The 21,094-nt window shown below is 39.4% G+C and overlaps 1 protein-coding gene and 1 long non-coding RNA gene across 2 annotated transcripts; both read right to left on the bottom strand.

Moving 5' to 3' along the window:
- Positions 1-8,988: 8,988 nt before the first annotated feature.
- Positions 8,989-10,112, bottom strand: LOC122834686. Its single transcript, XR_006371234.1, has 3 exons — positions 9,890-10,112; positions 9,173-9,405; positions 8,989-9,088 (listed from the first exon to the last, which is right to left on the bottom strand). It is a non-coding gene; the product is annotated as an uncharacterized LOC122834686 (long non-coding RNA).
- Positions 10,113-11,258: 1,146 nt separating this feature from the next.
- Positions 11,259-18,133, bottom strand: ip6k2b (inositol hexakisphosphate kinase 2b). The gene is made up of 5 exons (XM_044123359.1): positions 17,533-18,133; positions 14,302-14,536; positions 14,048-14,205; positions 13,759-13,934; positions 11,259-12,882 (listed from the first exon to the last, which is right to left on the bottom strand). The coding sequence occupies exons 1-5, from the start codon at positions 17,750-17,752 to the stop codon at positions 12,289-12,291; spliced, it is 1,383 nt and encodes a 460-aa protein (XP_043979294.1). The 5' UTR covers positions 17,753-18,133; the 3' UTR covers positions 11,259-12,288.
- Positions 18,134-21,094: the final 2,961 nt, after the last annotated feature.

Raw genomic sequence — 21,094 nt, 5'->3', positions numbered from 1 at the left:
GTTTTCTCGCTCCTTAAAACGGAAGTACCTACTACCGCATTGAGCAACGTGGAAGTGTTCAGGTTTAGCAAAGAGTGCCAGCAGATAATGCGCTTATTGAAAATCTGTACTGCAAACAAATGGCGTTGATACAATTTTTATTAAAATCTCAATGGACCGTATTGTTGAAAACAAACAAAAATAATAATAATAATAAAAAAGCCATATTTCAGTGAAATGTTTTATTTAATATTACATTAATATTAAATAATGTAATATTATTTAAGTAATACATTTCATACATTTATGAGCTCTATTAAAGAGCGCTCTATCCTTTGGGGTCTCTAAATAACTTCAGTTAGTTTTATTACCTCACAAATACCCAACTCTGGGGTCCAAATGATCTGAAACAGCCACCAGAGAGCAGAAGAGACCAGAAAACCATCCAGTTGTTGAATCACAGGTTAATGAGCTTGCCAATACACAGTGTCTAGGAGATAGGCAAAATAGCAGCTACAACTGTATGTTTCAATAGAAGTGATTAATAAGCTTTCAGTTCAGTTGTAAACAGTTTATATTCTGAATCAGTTCTCTTTGAAGCTACAAGCAATAGAGAGTTGCATTAACAGTTGAACAGCTGAAGAAACATTACAAGTAATACAACTTGTCTTCTGTTGAATGGAAGAGTTTCATGTGTAGAAAAGAACATATCTTCATTTTGAGAATGGGTCAGAAAACAAATCTAGTCGTAAGTTGAATATAATCTGTTTGCGCAATGTTTAAATCCATACACAAATTCAGTGGTTGATTCATAATGTTTGATTACAATGCCAGATGGTCTCTCACTAATGAACAAGCACATTTCCCCAAAGTGTTTGGTGACTTATTCTTTTTTGTTTCAATGTTTGTATCTTTTGTGCATTTTTGTGCACACTACATTCAGTCATCCATCCATTCATATACACATAACGCTAAAGGTGTGATGGAGCTACTGAATTGTAGCCAGGTCTGCTCTTCAGCAGTCTGACAGAGATGAGGCTGCCTGGCCCTCTGACCACCAACAAGAAATATGAATGAAGCGTCTTGCCCAAACAGTCAGAGTGGAGATTCAAACTTGAAATCCCTGATTACGGGACAAACTCATGCAACCGTCGCCATTGTTGAGGCTGCTCTGAGAAAGGCTCTACTGACTATTTGTCCAGTGTAATAGGGGTTTTCATATTCTAGCAGACACCATTCTTTTCAAGAGAATGTTTAGCTTTGTCACTTTGGAGAAATTCTTGTTAACACAAAGAGTCCAAATTGGTCACAAGGGAAAAGATAAAAGAGAGACTCCTCTGACAAAACAGGACCAGACAGTACCTGCAGAATTACATGAGGAGATAGGATATTTAATTTGTTTGGGACAGTGACTCTCACAAAAACATTAATGTCAGCTTTAGAAGCAGACTAAAATACAACTATTCAAAAACTACTTATTAAATGCTGAATAACCAGAAAGTACTCCTCTGCCTAAGTTCCCGTTGTATTTTAGTTCATATATTGCATCTTCATCACAATGTTTTCACCTTTCAATATTTCATATTTGTCATGTAAATATGTTGCTGACCCACTTCCCTTTTCTCGAGAATTAAAAGTAAAACTTGTTTTCCAGCTTTTTAAGTAACTTGAGTCATAACTTTATTGTCAGAGGGAGGGGTGAGCGAAGCAGATAATGTGCTCAGCTATCATGTGGACATAACCAACATCATATCTGTCATATAACACTCTGGAGAACCCACAATCTGCATGGATGTTAGCCCTGAAGCAGGTCCAAAATAGGGGTTTTCTTTTTTCTTTTTTTCCCCCAAATTGATGTTTTCCAAATGACATTTTAAACATTTCCAAAGTGGTTCCAATCCATACCACTAGTGGGTGGTTTTAATTTGTTGTAGTTTCACAAAGATATTTAATCAACTGTTTGACAAAAACTACTTTATAGATCCACTTCCCAACACATCTTTGTTTCAATCTTACTTGGAAGAGTTCACTTAGCACAAGCCCCCGAACTCCATTATTTCAGTCTTAGATTGAAACTATAATTCTCCCGTTTTTAAATATTATTTCCTCTTGTCTCTTTTGATTTACTTCAGCCATTATTTTGTTGAAATTTACCTCCTTTGACCCAACTTAGGAGAGTTTCTATCATTTGTTAAATGTGATTAGAGAGATTAAAACCACCCTGTTTCCACCAGGAACATCAAAAGCACACAATCTGAATCTGATCAGTGTTTGTTTCTTTTAGTCTATTGAGGCAAACAAATGATCAGACCTGTGGAGCAAATAAACAAGCGGTGACCGTGGTGAAATGAGTGAATTAGACTCTTCAGAGTTTCCAATGTTTATGAGATTAGCTTTGTTCTCTGTCATGTACTGTACCCATATGGTTCTTGGAAGAGGGGGGTAGGATGGATTTGCATGCTAATATGTACAAAAGAAAGCGGGTGGGAATGTAAAGTCACAAGCTCACCATGAGACCTGGGAATGTGAGTCACTCCCTTGTCCCGTTGATCCAAGCTGCTAGTCGAGAATAACCTCGGCAGAATGCTGTTCAGTCAAGACAAGCTTGTTTGGACTCTCACTGACCTTAAACTACCTTGTATTTTATTTTATCATAAATCTTCTACAAAGAAATGTTTTCATCATGTTTGATCATGATAATGAAAGTGAAGATTTAGTCAGTCTGTACGGGTCAGAACGTACAGCTGATTCATTTGATTTATGGACAATTCTAAGAAACAGAATCTCTCTAATTTTCATGACTCAGCATGCCAAAGGTCAGGGGGATTTAATTGTCCCAGTAATCCATTACACTATTCAGAGGAACAAGGTGTCTTTGAAATCAAGCTTGAAGTTACATAAAGATCTGAAGTCCAGAAGCCTCTTGGTCTTTTTCACACAAAATAGTTTAACTTGGTACAACATGAGGACATGAGCAGGGTCAAAGGTAAAGATGCACAAAAAATATAGATTGTAATGGCTGCGTGATTAGAATTCAATTTTAAAATTAAAAGTAGTATGTTAGTATTTTAAATATAAAAACTGAAAGAGTTATTTGTTTATCTAAAACAAAATTTAATCAAGGGATATGAAACCAGATGGATTCTTGTTTCACCTAGTTGTTGCAAAGTCAGACTCCGCAGTGATGTCTTGTTTTTGGACCTCTTCAAACTGGTTATTCAAGACAAAGTTTCCAAACCAGAAATTACACACGAGTAATAATTCACAAGTCCAGCAAAGATATACAGTTCTTGGTCTATTTATCTTTATATCTCGACTCCCTAAGGAAACAGGAAGTCATGGATTGATTTTGAGCAGTTCTTTCATGTTCTTAATTACTTAAAAGTTATTCTGACCTCTTACACTTATTCTTACAGTCATAAGAAAGTCTTTTCTTGCCACAGAATAAGCGTTTTTCAAACTATCAGTTGGATGTTTCACATTTTGTTCAATCTGAGATTTGCACATTTCTACTCTTACAGCCACATACATAACAAAATTATCTCTATTATCCAAGTGCCACAATAATAACAGACAAAATCTTCATTACGTTCTTAAAATTCAAAAGATTTTCATCCACTTTGACTTTACACTAATTGTGAAAGCCCAGGTAGCAATGTCATGGCTTCTATTAAGTTCCACTGCAACAGAAGGTAATAGAGTTGAAATTGTGTAAACTGAGGCCCTCTTAGAGCTAAATGTTAACCAAAACAATGGCAAAGCTCTGACATTTAGAAAGTGTTTTGCTTGCATTATTGACCTTTGGCAAAATCCAGAATATCTTTAGAAAATGACACTGCTATTAATCAAATACTTGCTGAGATGGTTGATTCAAGAGGCTGCAATGTAATCAAGGCTAAAAGGTTTTTGGGGCAAAGCTAGCTTTAGACCAGTTCCTCTAGTGTATAAAGTGTTGTGAAGTAATTGGTTCTGTAGAATATCTAATGTTGAAGAACATGAAAACAATGGATTAGCAGAAAGGGAAGTTGCTTTTCTGTTTTCCTTTTTTTCCCCTGTAATTTAATAGTTGTGGTACAAACCAGCCTTTGTATAAATGTCCTGCATAACAAGACTATCCTTTTATATTTTGCTCTTCTAAACAAATTGCATGGCCAACAGTCAGAAATGAAGAACCTTTCATGATAATAAAGTGGAAATGCACCAGAATATTGTCGACATTTAAAAGACTGCTCTCTTCGTAGCATAAATGTCTTTGTAGAAAAAAGATTAGTGGAAAAATTAACTGTAATTTAATAAAATATAAGCCTGATGTATGTTTTAAAAATCAGAAATTCTGCTCAGTGAGGCTCTTCAACACAAAACCTTTTAAAAAAAAAAATCCCTTCTGTGATGCAAAAGACGGGAATCATGTTGGATTACAATGTGTCACAAGGTGAGATGAATCTCTCACTCTGACTCATTTTACCTTCACCTCCACCTTACACATCTTTACTGTAATCCCCCTACGAGAGCTGCTGCTCTGCCAGGGAAAGAGTTTGGTGTCCCGACGGGTTCAAACATGCAAGTGGAATATTTCAAAGCGGATTAATTGCCACAGCTTTAACCAGCAGAGAACCAACACAATCCCTCCTGACCTGAAAGCCACAACATAAGACCACAACAGATGACCGCTCCTAACTGGACTGCAGTCATCAGCCTTAATCCAGATTATTCCAGACTAAGAGCTGGTTGTACACTCATCATTCCCGTTGCTTCTAGTGTCTCTGTCTGGGCTATTTTAAGACCACACAGTCATGCTATTCTGTGTGCTTGCTGCAGGGAGAATTGAGTTTGTGTGCAGCATGCATACATGAACAGTTCTTTCCATCCTTCATATCACATCTACTGCCGCTCCAGCTTCATGTTGCAGCACATAAATAAGGTTGAAGGTAGTCAGAACTGTCAGTACCTCTCACATCGTAAATCCTCTCAGCCCCTCAAACACTTTGCAGCATCTTACTTCTTGTTTGCCTATCTGTTTGGTCTTTGTTTAGATCTTTGGGTCTCAAACAGTGTTGCAGTAACAACTCGGGCCGCCTTTAGAGATACTCAAAATACATTTTTAAATGACAGTGAATCAAGAACAAGAGCTGGTATTTACATCTGATGGTTTTCATTTACAACTCAATCCCAGACTTGGACATTGAGGACTAACAAGTGGAGGACTAATAACATTAAATTAAATCTTTTTCTTTTCTTTTTAGCTTGAATACAACTTTTGTGTTTTAGTGTTGTTCATGTGTCAACATGGAAATGTAAAACAGCTGTTCCCTACCATAGTGATCCAAATGGTTCGGCTGCTAATTTAGGAATGGACTTCAAATTGGTCTTGTTGGTGTTCTGCGGATTTCTCCCTGCAAACATTCAGAGACATGCTAGGCTAAAGCACTCTCTCTTTTTTTCCCTATTTTACAAACAACACTCCCCATTCCATGATGTAGAAGTCAACACATTATTTCCCCTTTTCTGAATAGAAACGACACGATCGCAAACAGATAAAACTTTACCATGATTACTTGCTTTAAAATCAAAATGAGAAAAAAATTTCACCATGTTTAAATTACCATCAAAAGGATAAAGATAAGTGGAATATTTTTGGCTTTTCCTTCCAAATACTGTTCCTTTTATTTTATTTTATTTTTGTAGAAGTTACAAGAGTGTCGAAGCTGCCCTGCAGGTTTAGTGTGGATTCCTAACACTTCCACGCTTCTCATGTGGATTTAGAGTATAAACAGCTGCTGATGCCCTGACACAACCCCTCTGGGAGTTGGGGAGAAATGAAACAAACAGTGTTGCAGTAACAACTCGGGCCGCCTTTAGAGATACTCAAAATAAATTTTTAAATGACAGTGAATCAAGAACAAGAGCTGGTATTTACATCTGATGTTTTCATTTACAACTCAATCCCAGACTTGGACATTGAGGACTAATAAGTAGAGGACTAATAACATTAAAAATAAAAAAAGGGGGGGAAAAAAAGAAGAAAAAAAAAACTCAGCTTGGATATGTGATGGGCTTTGCAGGTTATTTTCTGATATTCTGCTGTGATCATCTGGCTGAAAAAATAAATTCTCCTCACCGATTGCTGCTTTTATTAAGATAATCCTCTTCATGATCAAACTAACAACGCTAAATAAACAGAAACAGACATGAACAGTAAAATACAACTCATAAAATCTTTCTTTTTGTTTTCTTTTTAGCTTGAATACATCTTTTGTGTTTTAGTGTTGTTCATGTGTCAACATGGAAATGTAAAACAGCTGTTCCCTACGATGGTGATCCAAATGGTTCGGCTGCTAATTTAGGAATGGACTTCAAATTGGTCTTGCTGGTGTTCTGCGGATTTCTCCCTCCAAACATTCAGAGACATGCTAGGCTAAAGCACTCTCTCTTTTTTTTCCCTATTTTACAAACAACACTCCCCATTCCATGATGTAGAAGTCAACACATTATTTCCCCTTTTCTGAATAGAAACGACACGATCGCAAACAGATAAAACTTTACCATGATTACTTGCTTTAAAATCAAAATGAGGAAAAAATTTCACCATGTTTAAATTACCATCAAAAGGATAAAGATAAGTGGAATATTTTTGGCTTTTCCTTCCAAATACTGTTCCTTTTATTTTATTTTATTTTTATAGAAGCTACAAGAGTGTCGAAGCTGCCCTGCAGGTTTAGTGTGGATTCCTAACACTTCCATGCTTCTCATGTGGATTTGGAGTATAAACAGCTGCTGATGCCCTGACACAACCCCTCTGGGAGAAATGAAACAAACAGTGTGTGACACCACTGAGGAATTACACAACACTATTTTCTATTTACTTGTGGGAAGAAAAGATATCTTTGAGATCTTACAGTACTTTATCTGAGAAATCCATGTGCCTGACCTTAATATTAAGAAACTGAAGGACACTTTTTCATATAACAGAAGCTAGGGAGTTCAAGACAGAAGTATACTCATATATCTAATATCTTAACCCTTTGGAGTCTTGGGTCTAAATGGAAGTCTTTTAGATGCATGACGTCATGCCCGCCACAGGGCGGGCGTAGACCTCAAAAGTTTAACTAACTAAATTAGGTACAAAAAGCAGTATTAAAGGGCCCCTAAGGGTAAAGTGACACACTTCAGCAGATGTTCATTATTCAGGGTCGAAGTTTAAAGGCCTGTAAGTGCCATCAGGAACCTAAAGTTAGAAATGTGTAATATAAAACTGGCCGATATGAATTTGGGCCAACAGATATTGGTACAAGGTGTTCAGGTTATTATCTCCAACGTCCAATTAGCCCATCTCAGTGGCTGACTTATCTCAGGGATCTTTTCAAGGGTTTCAAGGAGACTTGCATAACACACTGCTGACGTCAGGGTTTGAACTTAAGCCACACTGTTTTTCCTCTTGTCACCTGTTAAACCAGCTCTTGTTCACACAGACCATGACTGTGTGTACATTTCTGCGTTCAAAACGTTTGTTTGAACTTTGAACACACCAGTTTCAAACCATTGTTCCTGAACTGGACAATTGTGATTGACGTACATTAAGATTTGACTTCTTTAGAGTGATAAAATGAGTAAGAAGAGGGACAGATGAAAAGATGCACCCATCATGACTAATGTCTACTTTAGCAACCTTTGGGGGAAGCACTATGATCTGTAGTTGCTGTAACTGGCTGAGTCCAGGTCCAGCAACATTATGAGGCCATGAAAACACTGAAGGATCAGGTTATTCCATCAGTGGATGTTTTCCTCCCTGACCACACAGGAATATTCCAAGATGACAAGGCCAAGATTTCTGATCACCAACCACAACAAAAAGGAACAGGAAGGTGTAGAAAAAGAACGCGATTCCTGTCTGAGGGTGTCATGTAAACCAGTGTTTATTATTTGAACCTTTGATCACAAAGGCTATTTAATGATGCTTTTATGCTCCTGTTTGGATTCTATTAAGTTCCAACTTACTCTGTTTTTGTTGCTGCAGGTAAAGAGGCAGTTTATGTGCTGCACTCTAGATAAGCCATTTATTCTCAGTGCTTCCTTTCACAAAAGATGTCTCAAGTTACGCTTGGATTAGGAGTCCTTGTAAAGTCACTAAAGTGCAGGCAGCTGGAGTGACAGGCAACCTGATAATAAATTTGCATAACCCTTGAACTGTGAATTGCAAAGCACTACTTTGTTATATCAGGCCCCACAATGTGCAGGTTTCCATGCAAACACACGGAAACAAGTTGCGTGCTCATCCCAGTGCAGGGAAATATGTACATCTGCATTCAGGTGTTATCATACCAGGACTAATCACGCAGTTTTACATCAGGACTGATGTCTATTTTTGTGTCAGGTTAACTTGATTTACTTGGAAAACTATTTAGATTCCTTCAGACATTTCCCAATGTCTCAAAATGTAACTAGGAATTTTCACATATTTCATGGAAATCTTTTGTTCTGGCACACCAAGAAAAATAGTGCATTATTGTGAAATTGAAAGAAATAAAATTTTTGTTTTTTTTGGGTTTTTTTTACATGCGTTTGTATTCACTCCTCTTCTGATATTGCCTTACGTCTTTTCCTCTAGGAATGCCTTTTGTGTGTCTCCATTTATATTTTAATCAACTCTGACCACAACATGACGCCTCTGCCGCCCTGTTTCACTGTGGAAATTATGTGTTCAGGGTGAAATGCAGTGCTAGTTTTCTGCCACAAATATGCTTTTGAATTTAGACCAAAAAGTTTGGTTTCGGTCTAAATCCAACAATTAATTGTAAAAGCAAAAACTTCTACCACCTAGACTGTAGATCTCTCCAGGTCCTCCAGACTCTGTGTTGGTCTACTGTACAAAGTCCCGAACAAATACACTGAAGTTTTAAATTACAATGTATGAAAAAGCTCAAGGGTTGTGAATACTTTTACAGGGCACTGCCTGTGATGTTTTCTGATATTTAATTACATGAAAGATTTTAAGACTTTACAGTTTAGCCATAAAAAATATATCAGACAGTTAAATTGCCTTTGTCTCAATAGCAACGCATCACTTTTACTGGAACATAATACGGGACATGGAAATATAATTCCCTTGATCCTGAAAAAAAAAAAAGCAAAATAAATAAATAAAGAATACAAATCAAACAGAAAATATAGTTTGAGTGTCTTTATTAGGGGGTACCTGTGTATGGTTGAGTGTCTGCAGCTCAGGAGCAAAACAAATAAATCTAAATCTGTTTCCCATCAGGCAGCAGATGAGCAGAGATTTTGCTGCTATTTTTAGATCTGATGAGAGGAAATTAATAATCCCCCCTGTCTCGTGCCACACAACTCTGGCCTCACACTATCGTATTTCATCAGGATGATTTTAGCGTGCCGCAATACCGATGACAGGAAGAGTGGAGGCGAAGTCAGCTGTTGAGAAAATTGTAAACAATTTATACATTAAAAGCATGAAAACAGCAGAACTGTTTCCAACTGTGGTTTTGAATGTGAACAAATTTCTTGTACATGATACACAGCTACAGTTTGACTTCTTGCCAGAAGAAATTATGCACAAATAACCTTAATAAAATCTGTAGATTATTCTTAAGACTTACAAGGAAGTAAACGTCATTAAACTACTCCACATGCTACAGACATTTGGAGTAAAAGTCAGCACTGGTCACGCAGCTGGCTTGGTCACAAATTATGACGTTTCCTCTCCCTTTTCACTCCACCCCACCCTTGATGTGTAAAACAGGTGAGCTTATAGCTACTAAAATATGTCGGAAAATTTTGAACACAGTTTCCATGATGCTTTGTCGAGCCACTCTGTTTAACTCATAGGATTTTCCACCATTACAAAGCTGATTATGCTGCCCACGGAAAACAGCAACATTCGCCGCACATTGCTCACCTGATGAACTGTGTAGAGTGAAAAACAGGTTCTTGCTTTCACTCTGCAGCTGATCCACTCCTGCTGAATGCCTTCCTGAGTTTCACTCTGAAACCACAGGAAGTTTGTTTCGAGGGCTTGAAGTCTATAATCTGAGCTTTCTTCCAATGCGAAGCAGATCAGTCACCGTCGTCACAGCTGTGGGGAGCTTGGCCAAGAACATCCACTAAACTGCTTATTAATGAACTCTGGAACCAGAATGACGCATGCTTGGGAAGCTTGGTATTCACCGACTCTTCAGCAAATAACTGAAACTAAGCTCAAGGACTATTGTCTTGGAACTGTTCTGGAATGTTGGATTCTGGTCAAAATTTAAATGCAATTTCTACATCATTTTAGTTCCAGACATTAAATTAAGCACCAATTCTAGTCCAAGAGTAGCCATTAACCCTTACCTGCATGGCTTTGGACTGTTTCGGGAAACTGGAGTAAACTGAGAGAACTCATGAATGAAATGGTAGAACATGGACCTGTTTGATTCTAGGCAACAGTGCTAAAAACTAAGCATCCATAAAATCCTTTACAGAAAGTGAAATTTAAAAAAGCTAATTCTGCAATAGTCATGGCCAAGTGTGTTATCCTTGGATAACATACTCGCGTGTGCTACAATTGTACATGATCACCTGCACACTGGTACATGAGGGTGGAGGGATGAAAAACTTGCAATACAAGTCACAAGAAGAACTTGATCTTTGCAGGATAAGTTGGCATTGCTTTGATTTGTCTTCATCTTCACAGGTCAAACATCTCAACACCAATAACTAGATTAATCTTGGGCCGGCCCTGGACTGGAGCCTCACTTAGTCTCTGACATGAATGATATGGGCAAATGCCCAGGACATTATCTTTTTAGATAAGCAGAACAAAGAGTTTGATCTGCTTTTAATATTGGTTAAATTTGTTTCAGCTCTAAATATTTAATATCTAGGTGTTTTTACGGGAATGTGAATCTTTCAGACCAATTTGATTAGCAATTTTAATCATATTTCACATTTTATTGTGTCATGTAGCGCGGGGCGCTGGTCTTGGTCTTGACTTGGTCTCGGGTTAGGTGGTCTTGACTACTGTTTCATAGTCTAAAAATCAAATTAGTGGAATGCTACTTTGTTGAGAAAGTAATGAACATATGGACTAGAAAAGTGAATGAAAAGTTCGCTTCAATAGCACTCACCTGTTCTTTCCAGAATGCAAACATTTTATCTATAATTTAAGTAAAAAGCCTGAATCACAGCACTGCTTCCCCTTTTTACTGAGTGCCATCTGCTTTTTCACTTTCACTTCTCCTTTTTGACTTTTCTGGACTGAATTTAAATAAGCATGACACAGAAGATGGATTTTACCACAATGAATGCCTTTATTTACCAAGACACTTAACAGAAGTATGCAAAAAACAATAAATCAGACGCTCAGGAGGACAGAACATTTAAAGTGGTAATAAGGAATGTGCTTGTTTCCATTTTTTTTTAAAGAATCATTTCAAATAAATAGTCTATAGTCTCTGAAGCTAGTGTTCTTATCAATATATCCTCTTCAAGTCAGATTTGCAGGAATGAGGAAGAAGATGAATGACAAAAAGAAACTCCAATAAAATCCCCTTTTCAAAACATATTTATATAGGTGGGAAGTGCAGAAAAAATAATGTAAAAGGCAAATCCCTTCTTCTAAACCTAAATAATATCCCACCCAAAAAAAAAAAAAAGTCTAAATCCAAGTATGTGGTAGACAACAATCTCTCTCACAAGACGTCAATAGAAACACAAAGTCCTTATAAGATGTTTAATTTGTCCGTTGCTACAAGGCTGCTGACCGAGCCAGCTAAGGTCAGCTTGTTCATGTAACTAGTTACCTCCTCCACTAAGTTGTGCTCTGCTGTTGGGGGCAGTTCATTAACAAAAAGGATGTAATATCACAGGGTAAGCACCACGGCGGCATCCTACCCAAGTACAGTTTCAAACATCTCTGCCTCTTTCTTTCTCTCTCAGAGAGAACTTAAAGATACCGATTTGTACCAGAGGAGAGGGAGGAGGGAGGTCTTACAACGTCAAAGGAGAGAACCTGTAGAAAAATTGTCCGTCTCATGCAACAATGCTCCTACCATGTATCACAAAGAAAAAGTCTCAGTCTCATAAAAGAGAAAAGTGCAAGAGAGGGCAGTAGCAGCCCTTTCCTTCAGCAGGTGAGCAAGAGCGCAGGATCAACCTCGCAGACTCTTCCTCTAACCGAGAGGCATCTGGGGTTTCCACCAAGCGGACCCCTGTTCAGGCATGAAGCACCTCAGAGGGTGAAGCAGTGGGGTTTGTAGCTCCAAAGAACTTTTCTCCCATGCTAAAAATTTAAACCAGGTCATCTCCGATGTGCCTTCAGTCAGTGCTGTGCTCCTCCAGCTGAGAGATGATGGTGATCAGATTCTGGAGGCCGAAGATGAAGCCGCTGTCTTGGCCTTCGTGGACCACACTGTCCTCTCCGTAGTGCCGACATGTGGTGTGAGCAAAGTCAATCATGCGCACGTCCACTTCGGGGCTGCTGGCCTCTTCTGCTCCATGCGAGGAGCGACTGCCGCCGCCACCAGACAGACCACCGGCTGCACTGGTGGAGGAAGAGCGAGGGAATCCAAATGCTCCTTCCTCTTCGCCTTCCTCCTCTTCTTCTTCATCAGATGGCTCATCCTCATCGCCTTCCTCCCCTCCTCGGTGTCTGGGTCTGGCAGGAGTCCTGGGAGGGTCGCCGTCGTAGATGATGAGCAGCGAGCTGGAGTAGAAGCGGTAGGACTCGCAGGCCTCCAGGGCGGCCTGCATCTCCCGAAGCCGGCGCAGAACCGGGGTCAACAGCTCGTGACGAAGGCGGCGGCCATCGTGGAAGAACTGGTAGAGAGCCTCCTTGAAACCAGCAAGGGTCAGCTTTCGCCCGTGGTACTTGTTCATGAACATTAGCTGGCCGGAGTCTGACTGGTACACCTGCAGAGACATGCAGAAATCCACTCTGTTAGGGTTGTTACTCAATTTTCATTTCAACACATCATACCGTCAACAAAAAAAGGACTAAGCTCCTTTGATTTTTTTTCTAACAGGTTAATGGTCTATAAATCTCACATTTCACCTTTTCCTTCATCTGACAAACATTTGTCCGTGTGAGTCAGAGTAATAAGACCAATTCCAAAAATGCATTTCAATTCAGAAATCTTGTATTAACATTTCCCCGACAGAGCTAAAGAAAATGGCTGCTCAGAATGCTGCATCTTAACACAGTAATGGAAAACTTAGTGGAAGGAAAATCTGTAGTTGAAATAGTGCACAAGCTACAGGAAAAATGTTTAATAAAGCAACAAAATCTTGTTTAAAAGGTACAGTATTGCTCTGACCAAAACACAGAATCTATAGCACATCATCACAAAGAACTAAGTGCACATATTGTACATACAATATATGGACAAACTTTAACTAGGCTAACATTTCTGAACTAAAAATCATTTCTTTGTAGGTCCTATCCAACATCCATAGGATTATATATTGGTCCTATGGATTTTATAGGATTCATAAATGAATCCTAGAAAATTCATATATGGAAACTATAAAAACTGAATTTTAGTTCCCATCAACTGCAAGCCCTGATAATAATATATGCCATCAAATTGTAGCAGCTGCTGGGAGTGGACAACATTTAGTTCTTAGTGGCATGATTTTGTACACTAAAAGTTTTGATTATGCTCTAATTTACTGAGCTGAACTTGTCTTCCCTACACTCTTATTTTCTTTGTTCATTTCAATCCAGACATGCAGAATAGTGAAATCAAATTCCAGACTTTTCCAAACTAAATAAGCTGATCCCTTTACCTGCATCCCACAGAGCCGCACTCCAATAGATGCTGATGTGCTCTGTTGACACTTCCGGATCTGATTGGCTTTCTTCTCCTCTGAAGCATCGTCTCCATGTTGACGGGTCCCCATCTTTAAATCTAACACACACGGGACTCTGTAGCACCACGTCAGGTTTTCCAACAGAATGAATTCTGTGAGACGGGGAGTCAAGGATCACGCCAATAAAGAAGACATGTACATTACGGCTGAACGATGCATCTCCACGCAAGTCACTGAATGCAGTGTTATTCATAAAAAAGGATACTGTATTGGTTGCGATGCTTTGCGTTTTCCTTCATCCTCTGTAATTGCTGTTGGTGACACTTCTGACTCCATGGGTTGTGTTTGATCTGCGACACCACGTTGCCTTTCTCCAAGCTGAAGTACAAAACCTCAGGCTGCTGGACCTCATCACGATTATAACTACACAGGGAGAAGAAAAAAACACAGAAAAGTTTTAGCTCCTGAGCTGCATATAGAATATAAAGAAACCACTCTCATTCTAGCGAGCATCTTCACCTCATGATTTTGTCCTCTTTTCTGCTGTTTCGAGCTCTGTCTTTGCTGTAGTTTTCCTTCTCCAGCAGCAACGGGGACTGCTTCTTGTTGCTCCACTTCAGCATCTTGCTCTTGGGTTCTTGGCAGTCCGCCGAAGGGTCTTTGTTTTCCAAGTCCACAGATTCGCTATGGAGAGGGTACGCGATGAGGCACAGGTTTCCCTCCTCGTCTTCTTCGAAACTAACCGACACAACACCTGCAAGAAGAGGAGGGAGAAAGGAAGAGATGTTTACTAATGACCAACATGTCATACAAAACAAACATTCAAATGTTAATCAGACATTCTGTATGGTCTACCCAAATCAAGTTAAAGTTTTACAATTGCCAAAAAAAAAATGTGACCAACTCCTTAGATTGCTGCCTACTGCTGGTCCAAGCACTTTCTTCTGACTTACAAAAGCAAAATAGAAAACATTTTGCAATTTAGAAATAATTTTAATTGATATCTTTGCCGTTTTCACTTTAACTATATTTTTAGACTCTGTGGTAGTGAGAAACAGTTTGTTGTTTGTACTCAAAGTTGTAAGATGAAAATCTAATTCAGCCCCATGTATGTTATACATTTACACAACATCTGACCAGTCCAAAAAAAAAAATTGACTTTGTTAGTGCAGATGCCTATGAAAAACAAATCATAATCATAATTGTGAATTTTTTTTATGTTAGATGAAAAAGCTGAAATTCAAAAGCTGAAATTTGAGTAGAAACTAGCTCAACAAATAACTTATGAAAACCTCTTGATGACTAACCTTTTGCAACGTGATCCCAATATTAATTTTTTGTGATACAGCCAACAAACATCCAGCCAAGTCTGTCCCCACTAGGTCCTAATAAAACTCCCTACAAGGACCTGAGTGCTGCAGAGATGGGAGGGGAGGCGTTGCACTGAGAATAAACATGGCAGCTGCAGTGACCGACGCATATAAAAGAGAAAGAGGAAGGAAACTGGAGGTAGAAAGCGTTTGAAAAGGAAGAGCTAGCGATATAAACAAAAGGACCAAGGATTTGATTCATCACTGTGATTCATGTATTCTGTTAACATTTAGTGTCTAAAAGTCTGCAGCAAGTAGAGGAAGGACGGCTGATGTCATGTGCTTTGACGTCACCGTCATAATCTTCTTCCTCTTCCTACAAACGGCCCCGCCTCTGAAACTCATCCTACTGGATGCAACGTAATCATTCTCGGAGATTGTGGGAACTTCTGAGTCACTCCTAATTAAGGATGCTTAGAAAGTTGTGATAAGGAATTATTCAAGGAAGACGTGTGGGGGGTTTCTTGTAACAACCCAAGGGCACAAACTGTCTAAATTAGGAGAATGACTGAAATGCAGGTTATCATCAACTACTGTTTCCTTGCTTGCCTGAAAGTCTGAACCTTGACCCAAAGTAGTCATAAAAGACATTGTTTACTTCTACAAATGTGCAAAATTTTAAAAACATTAGGTTTTATATACATTAATTGCATATGAAATGTGAGGAAATTCTAAATATTAGTTTACGCGGTGTACTTTCGAAAGGCCCAGAAGACCATCATCTAAGTCACACTCCGCATCTTTTTATAGCCGCATAAGCGAGGGGTCAGATATCACTCATGAGCCCAAGCTCCGTCAAACTTGGCCGAGGGAGACGTCTGCTTTCGCATGCATTTGGTGTCATTGTCTGCGAGTGTGAATGTGAGCTTGTTGGCCTTGGCTGCAACCAGGAAACACTACACCCTTCATTAAAGGCCTGCGTGTGTGCGTATGAAAATGTGTATTTGTGTGAAGCTCTCTGAAACTAGAATCCACTCAAATGACTTGTGAGCTCCTCTCTCCGTTCCAGGTGATGTGGCCCAGTTATTTTCGATCCAGGCGGTGGGGTTGACTCTCATCTTGAAACTGTAGATGTTTTAAAAGACACCCCTGGCTACACATCCTCCTGGCTGGAAGTTGGTTCCTACATTCATGTGCCATTTGAACCTCCCCACTGGACATGAGATGTGCTCAACAGCATCTTAAAAAATATAGCAGGAATCCAGTCCACTCTGAACGTGTCCTGTTGTGTACGCAATGTTCTTTAAACCACTGATTATAACCAGACCCAGAACAACACAGAAGAAAACAAAGCTGCTAATTAAGGGGACTCCCAGAGAGCACTTCTAAAATATTTACAGTATTTTTCGGACTATAAGCCGCTACTTCTTTCCCATGCCTTGACACATGCGGCTTATAGCCTGGTGAGACTTTTCTGTGGATTTTTCTTCAACCACCAGGGGGCTCTTTGGCAGGAAGCGCATCATTGGAAGTCAAAATTGTAAATCAAAGAAGAAAGTGCTGATTTTCATTTAGAACAAGCACATGTTAGCAGCAGGCACTCGCATCCCCTCATCATGGAAACACAAAGACGTTCATATGATGCAGCTTTTAAGTTGAAAGCTGCACATAAGCTCGGCGTGAACGAATGCATGGATCGGCGCTGGAGACGCAGGGCTGCATCCTTAATAGCAGAAAGGGAAGTTGCCTCTCTGCATCCTTGTTCTCTGCGAGTGGTGTAGATAGCCATATATACCGCTTAAATATGCAAGTTGTTTTTTTTTTACTTTGTGGGTGTGGCTTACAGTGAGGTGCGCTCTGTAGTCCGGAAAACACGGTAATGTCTGAATTTCTTTAGTATTAAAAATAAGTGATTAACTCATTTGTAGTCATTTCAGCTCAGCTTACATTTATAATTTTTACTGCTTGGGTCTGTGGAGGACTTAATCAGTCAATTAATTAGTTTGTACTGCAACGCTGTACATTGAAACTTTAAATAATTTGCTTCCATTTATTACATATGCACCAATAACATAGCATTAGATCAGACACGGCTTGTTTATTTCTTTGACCAGGTGTTATATTGGATCAGCATTTAAAAGTTGAAAACTTGGACCTCCTCTCCCCTCTCACATTGAATATTCCCAACATTTTATATATTTGTAAAAAAGGGAACATTTATAATCAAAAAGAACAACTAAATTAAGCTAAACCAAAAAACAAAACAAAAAAGACATCATTGGTGGTTTAGTGGCCCAAACAGGAAATAAGACCCCAAAACAGACTCTGCTCGAGGCCGCATATATTTTTGTGCAGGCCCTGATTGCAAACCCACATTGAGTACAGTCAAAACAATAGCACTCCTCCTGCTGCACCCTTTGTCTAAACGCTGGTATCTTACCTTTATATTGAGGGGTGAATTTCCTCATCTCCAGAGGCAGGTTTTTGTAGAACTGATGCTCCCGGGGGATGAGGGGTTTGCATATCGTCTGTTCCCCGAAGCGCAGTACGCAGGAGTGGCCTCCCACCTGGTGTATGAAGGGCTCAAGCATAACCCCCTTCCCCGAATAGGGAGTCCCGTCCGCCTGCATGAGGGCTTCCAAAGCGGGACTCATCCTCATTCCGCATCGGACGGCTGGGCTGTGGAGACCCACGTCGCAGGGGAGGCTAGCTGCTCGGCCGTTTGTTAGGCTCCCTATCCTCAGGCTGTTTCCAGTCGTCTTCACAGGGGGGCGCTGTTGCTCACCTGCTAGACTGGAACGGCGAAAAACAAAGAACTGAAGGGGAAGAAGCAAAGCCACCGTCGAAATCCTTTATATTGTCCCTTTTTCTTACTGGAAGAGAACGCTACCAAGGTCCAACACTAATCTATTTGTTTTTACGTTTCAATTACAGTTACTAAGCCAACCTTTTAAGCTACTGAAACGTTTGTTTCTTTTTGTGAACGTACACCGTTCTCGCTCTCCTTGCGTAGCTGTTACCGAAACTGACGACAGAGCTGATCTTGAAGCTAGAAAAGCAGCAGAGGACTCAGCAAGCTCCGCCCCCACATCAGAAACAGCCAATCAGAGAGCAGCGGCTGTCGCTGGGAGGAGAGATGGCAGCGAGGAGAGATCAAGCAGACAAAGAGGAAGGAGAGAAAACAGGGGGGGATGGGTGTACAGGAAAAACAACAACAAAATACATTTTTAACTGAATTTAATTGTCTTACGCCAACTTTATCATTAAGTAACCGTTGCGTTTGTGTTTATATTCTTAAAGATGCTGAAATTATTCATACATTATTTTGTTCAGTGATCAGCAGTATATTATTAGTAATTAAAAAAAATAAAAAATTCAAAGGGTGTCAGATATCAGATGTTGCTTATCTGGTTATCTTTCATGGCCTAACCCATTTACAAGGTTAAGACTGAGAATTTTTATAACCAGAATCCTTAGTATATTGTATTAAGATTTTTGTAAAGTGGAAGTAAAGTAATTTGTAGTTTTAAATGAAAAACTAAAAAGTGTAGCAGGCTGTTAGTCAAACCTCTTTGCTCTGCAAAAGAAGGTTGAGTAAGGTTAGAGATCTCCACTGCGACTTTGATGGAGCTGCAGAGTATTGCAGAGATGGGAAAATCTGGAAAAGTGGCAACAAGAAAACTATCAAAAGCTTCAAGAAATCCTGAAGAAGGAAATGCTTCAGCAAGATGTAAACAAAATGTAATGTTTTGGTCTCCATGCAATATAATGTGCATGAGGGAAAACTAACCATAAACACACAATCTTATCATAAACCATGATGACAGTATCATGTTGGAACAATCCTTCCTTTTAACAGTGACTAGACAGAGTTGATAAAAGGATCAGATCCCTGTGATGTGACTGAGCTTTATCTGTTTTACATGGGAGAATTGTTAGTTTCCAGATGAGCAAAGATGGCAGAGACAACCCAGAACACCTCAGTACTTTATATACAAAAAATAGGAAATGTAGTTCTGAAAAATGTTGCCTGATTATGTATGACACACTTTTCAGATTTTTATTTGGAAAAAAGTTTGTTCCTTTGCTTCTACATCTAACTACACATTACTTTGTGTAGTTCTGTTGTATGAATTATAATACGCAAGATTTTGCATCGTGACAAAATATAAATAAAGGTCAAGTGGTTTCAATATTTCACATCTCTGATGCGTGAAACAAGCAAGCCTGCATGTCAACAGATAAATGACTTAGAGTCTGTCACGTGTGGACTTAACGGTGCATTGCCAAAACAGCTCTATCCAAGAGTTTTGTCATCGATACTAACATTTACTATGCTGATGGAGAGGCAACTCAAGGCCAAGTTCAGACTGAAAATAGGACAGTGTCAAAGGAAAACCACAGCTGGGAAAGCAATAAAAAACGTACTCTCTTGTTTTTGTAGGCCTATGTCTTCACAAGATTATATTAAGAAGCAACAAAATTATTATTCCAGTCATAACCGTCACTAAAGGCATTTTCCAAAATAGAACCAGTTGACATGCTGTGATCACTTGTTGAAAAACAACTTTTTCTTCCTGCTCTCCTCACAGTTAGCACAGAGTTCTCAATATAATAACTACATTTTCAGGTTTTAGAAAAGCTTTGCGCATATTTAATATTCACAGATTACGACTGTACCACTTTTGTATACAATTCTGTGTTTACCTGCAAAGAGTTAAATAGCAAGAAGTATCATCTGTTTTTGAGAGGTTGGTTAACACAAAAATATTATTGGTCATAACAACTTGTGTTGACAGTACATAAAATATATACTGTGGCACCGTCGCTGTGTTGATGTGCATCAGATCACGGAGGCACTTTATCCAAACTAAGATCTAAACATTATATATATATATATATATATATATATATATATATATATATATATATATATATATATATATATATATATATATATATATATATATATATATATATATATATATATATATAAATATATATATACATATATTGATGTCATCTTGATGTCATCTACATGGATGACATCAAGCTGTACGCCAAGAGCGAGCGAGACATAGACTCACTGATCCACACCACCAGGATATACAGCACGGACATTGGGATGTCATTCGGACTAGAGAAGTGTGGTCGGATGGTTACAAAGAGAGGGAAGGTCATCCGCACAGAAGGGATCTCACTCCCAGAAGGAACAATAGCAGACATAGAGGAAGGTTACAAATACCTGGGAATATCACAAGCAAATGGCAACCTTGATGAGATCACAAGAAAAAGAGCCACAACCAAATACCTCCAACGAATAAGACAAGTCCTGAGAAGCCAGCTCAATGGCAAGAACAAGATCCGTGCAATAAACAGCTATGCCCTACCAGTAATCAGATACCCTGCAGGAATAATTAGCTGGCCAAAGGAGGAGATACAGGCCACAGATGTTAAGACCCGGAAACTACTAACAATGCATGGAGGGTTCCACCCCAAATCCAGCACCCTGAGACTCTACACGAACCGCAAAAGAAGGAGGCAGAGGACTAGTGAGTGTGAGAACCACTATCCAAGACGAGACATCCAAGATCCATAGATACATCAGGGACAAAGCCTCAACAGACAATGTGCTCAGTGAATGTCTCAAACAATGGGGAACAGAAGCTGAGGTGCCGGAGGAACCATCATGGGAGGACAAGCCCCTGCATGGGATGTACCACCGCAACAAATCAAGTGGCTGACATCAGAAAATCCTACCAATGGCTGGAAAAAGCTGGACTGAAGGACAGCACAGAGGCCCTCATCATGGCCGCCCAGGAACAGGCCCTAAACACCAGAGCAATTGAGGCCCAGATCTACCACACCAGACAAGACCCAAGGTGTAGGTTGTGCAAGGAGGCCCCTGAGACAGTCCAACACATAACAGCAGGGTGCAAGGTACTGGCAGGGAAAGAGTACATGGAACAACACAACCAAGTGGCAGGCATAGTGTACAGAAA

Source organism: Gambusia affinis, linkage group LG07 (assembly GCF_019740435.1).
Source record: "Gambusia affinis linkage group LG07, SWU_Gaff_1.0, whole genome shotgun sequence".
NCBI classification, from domain to species: Eukaryota; Metazoa; Chordata; class Actinopteri; order Cyprinodontiformes; family Poeciliidae; genus Gambusia; species Gambusia affinis.
This window is presented reverse-complemented; position numbering and strand designations above follow the sequence as displayed.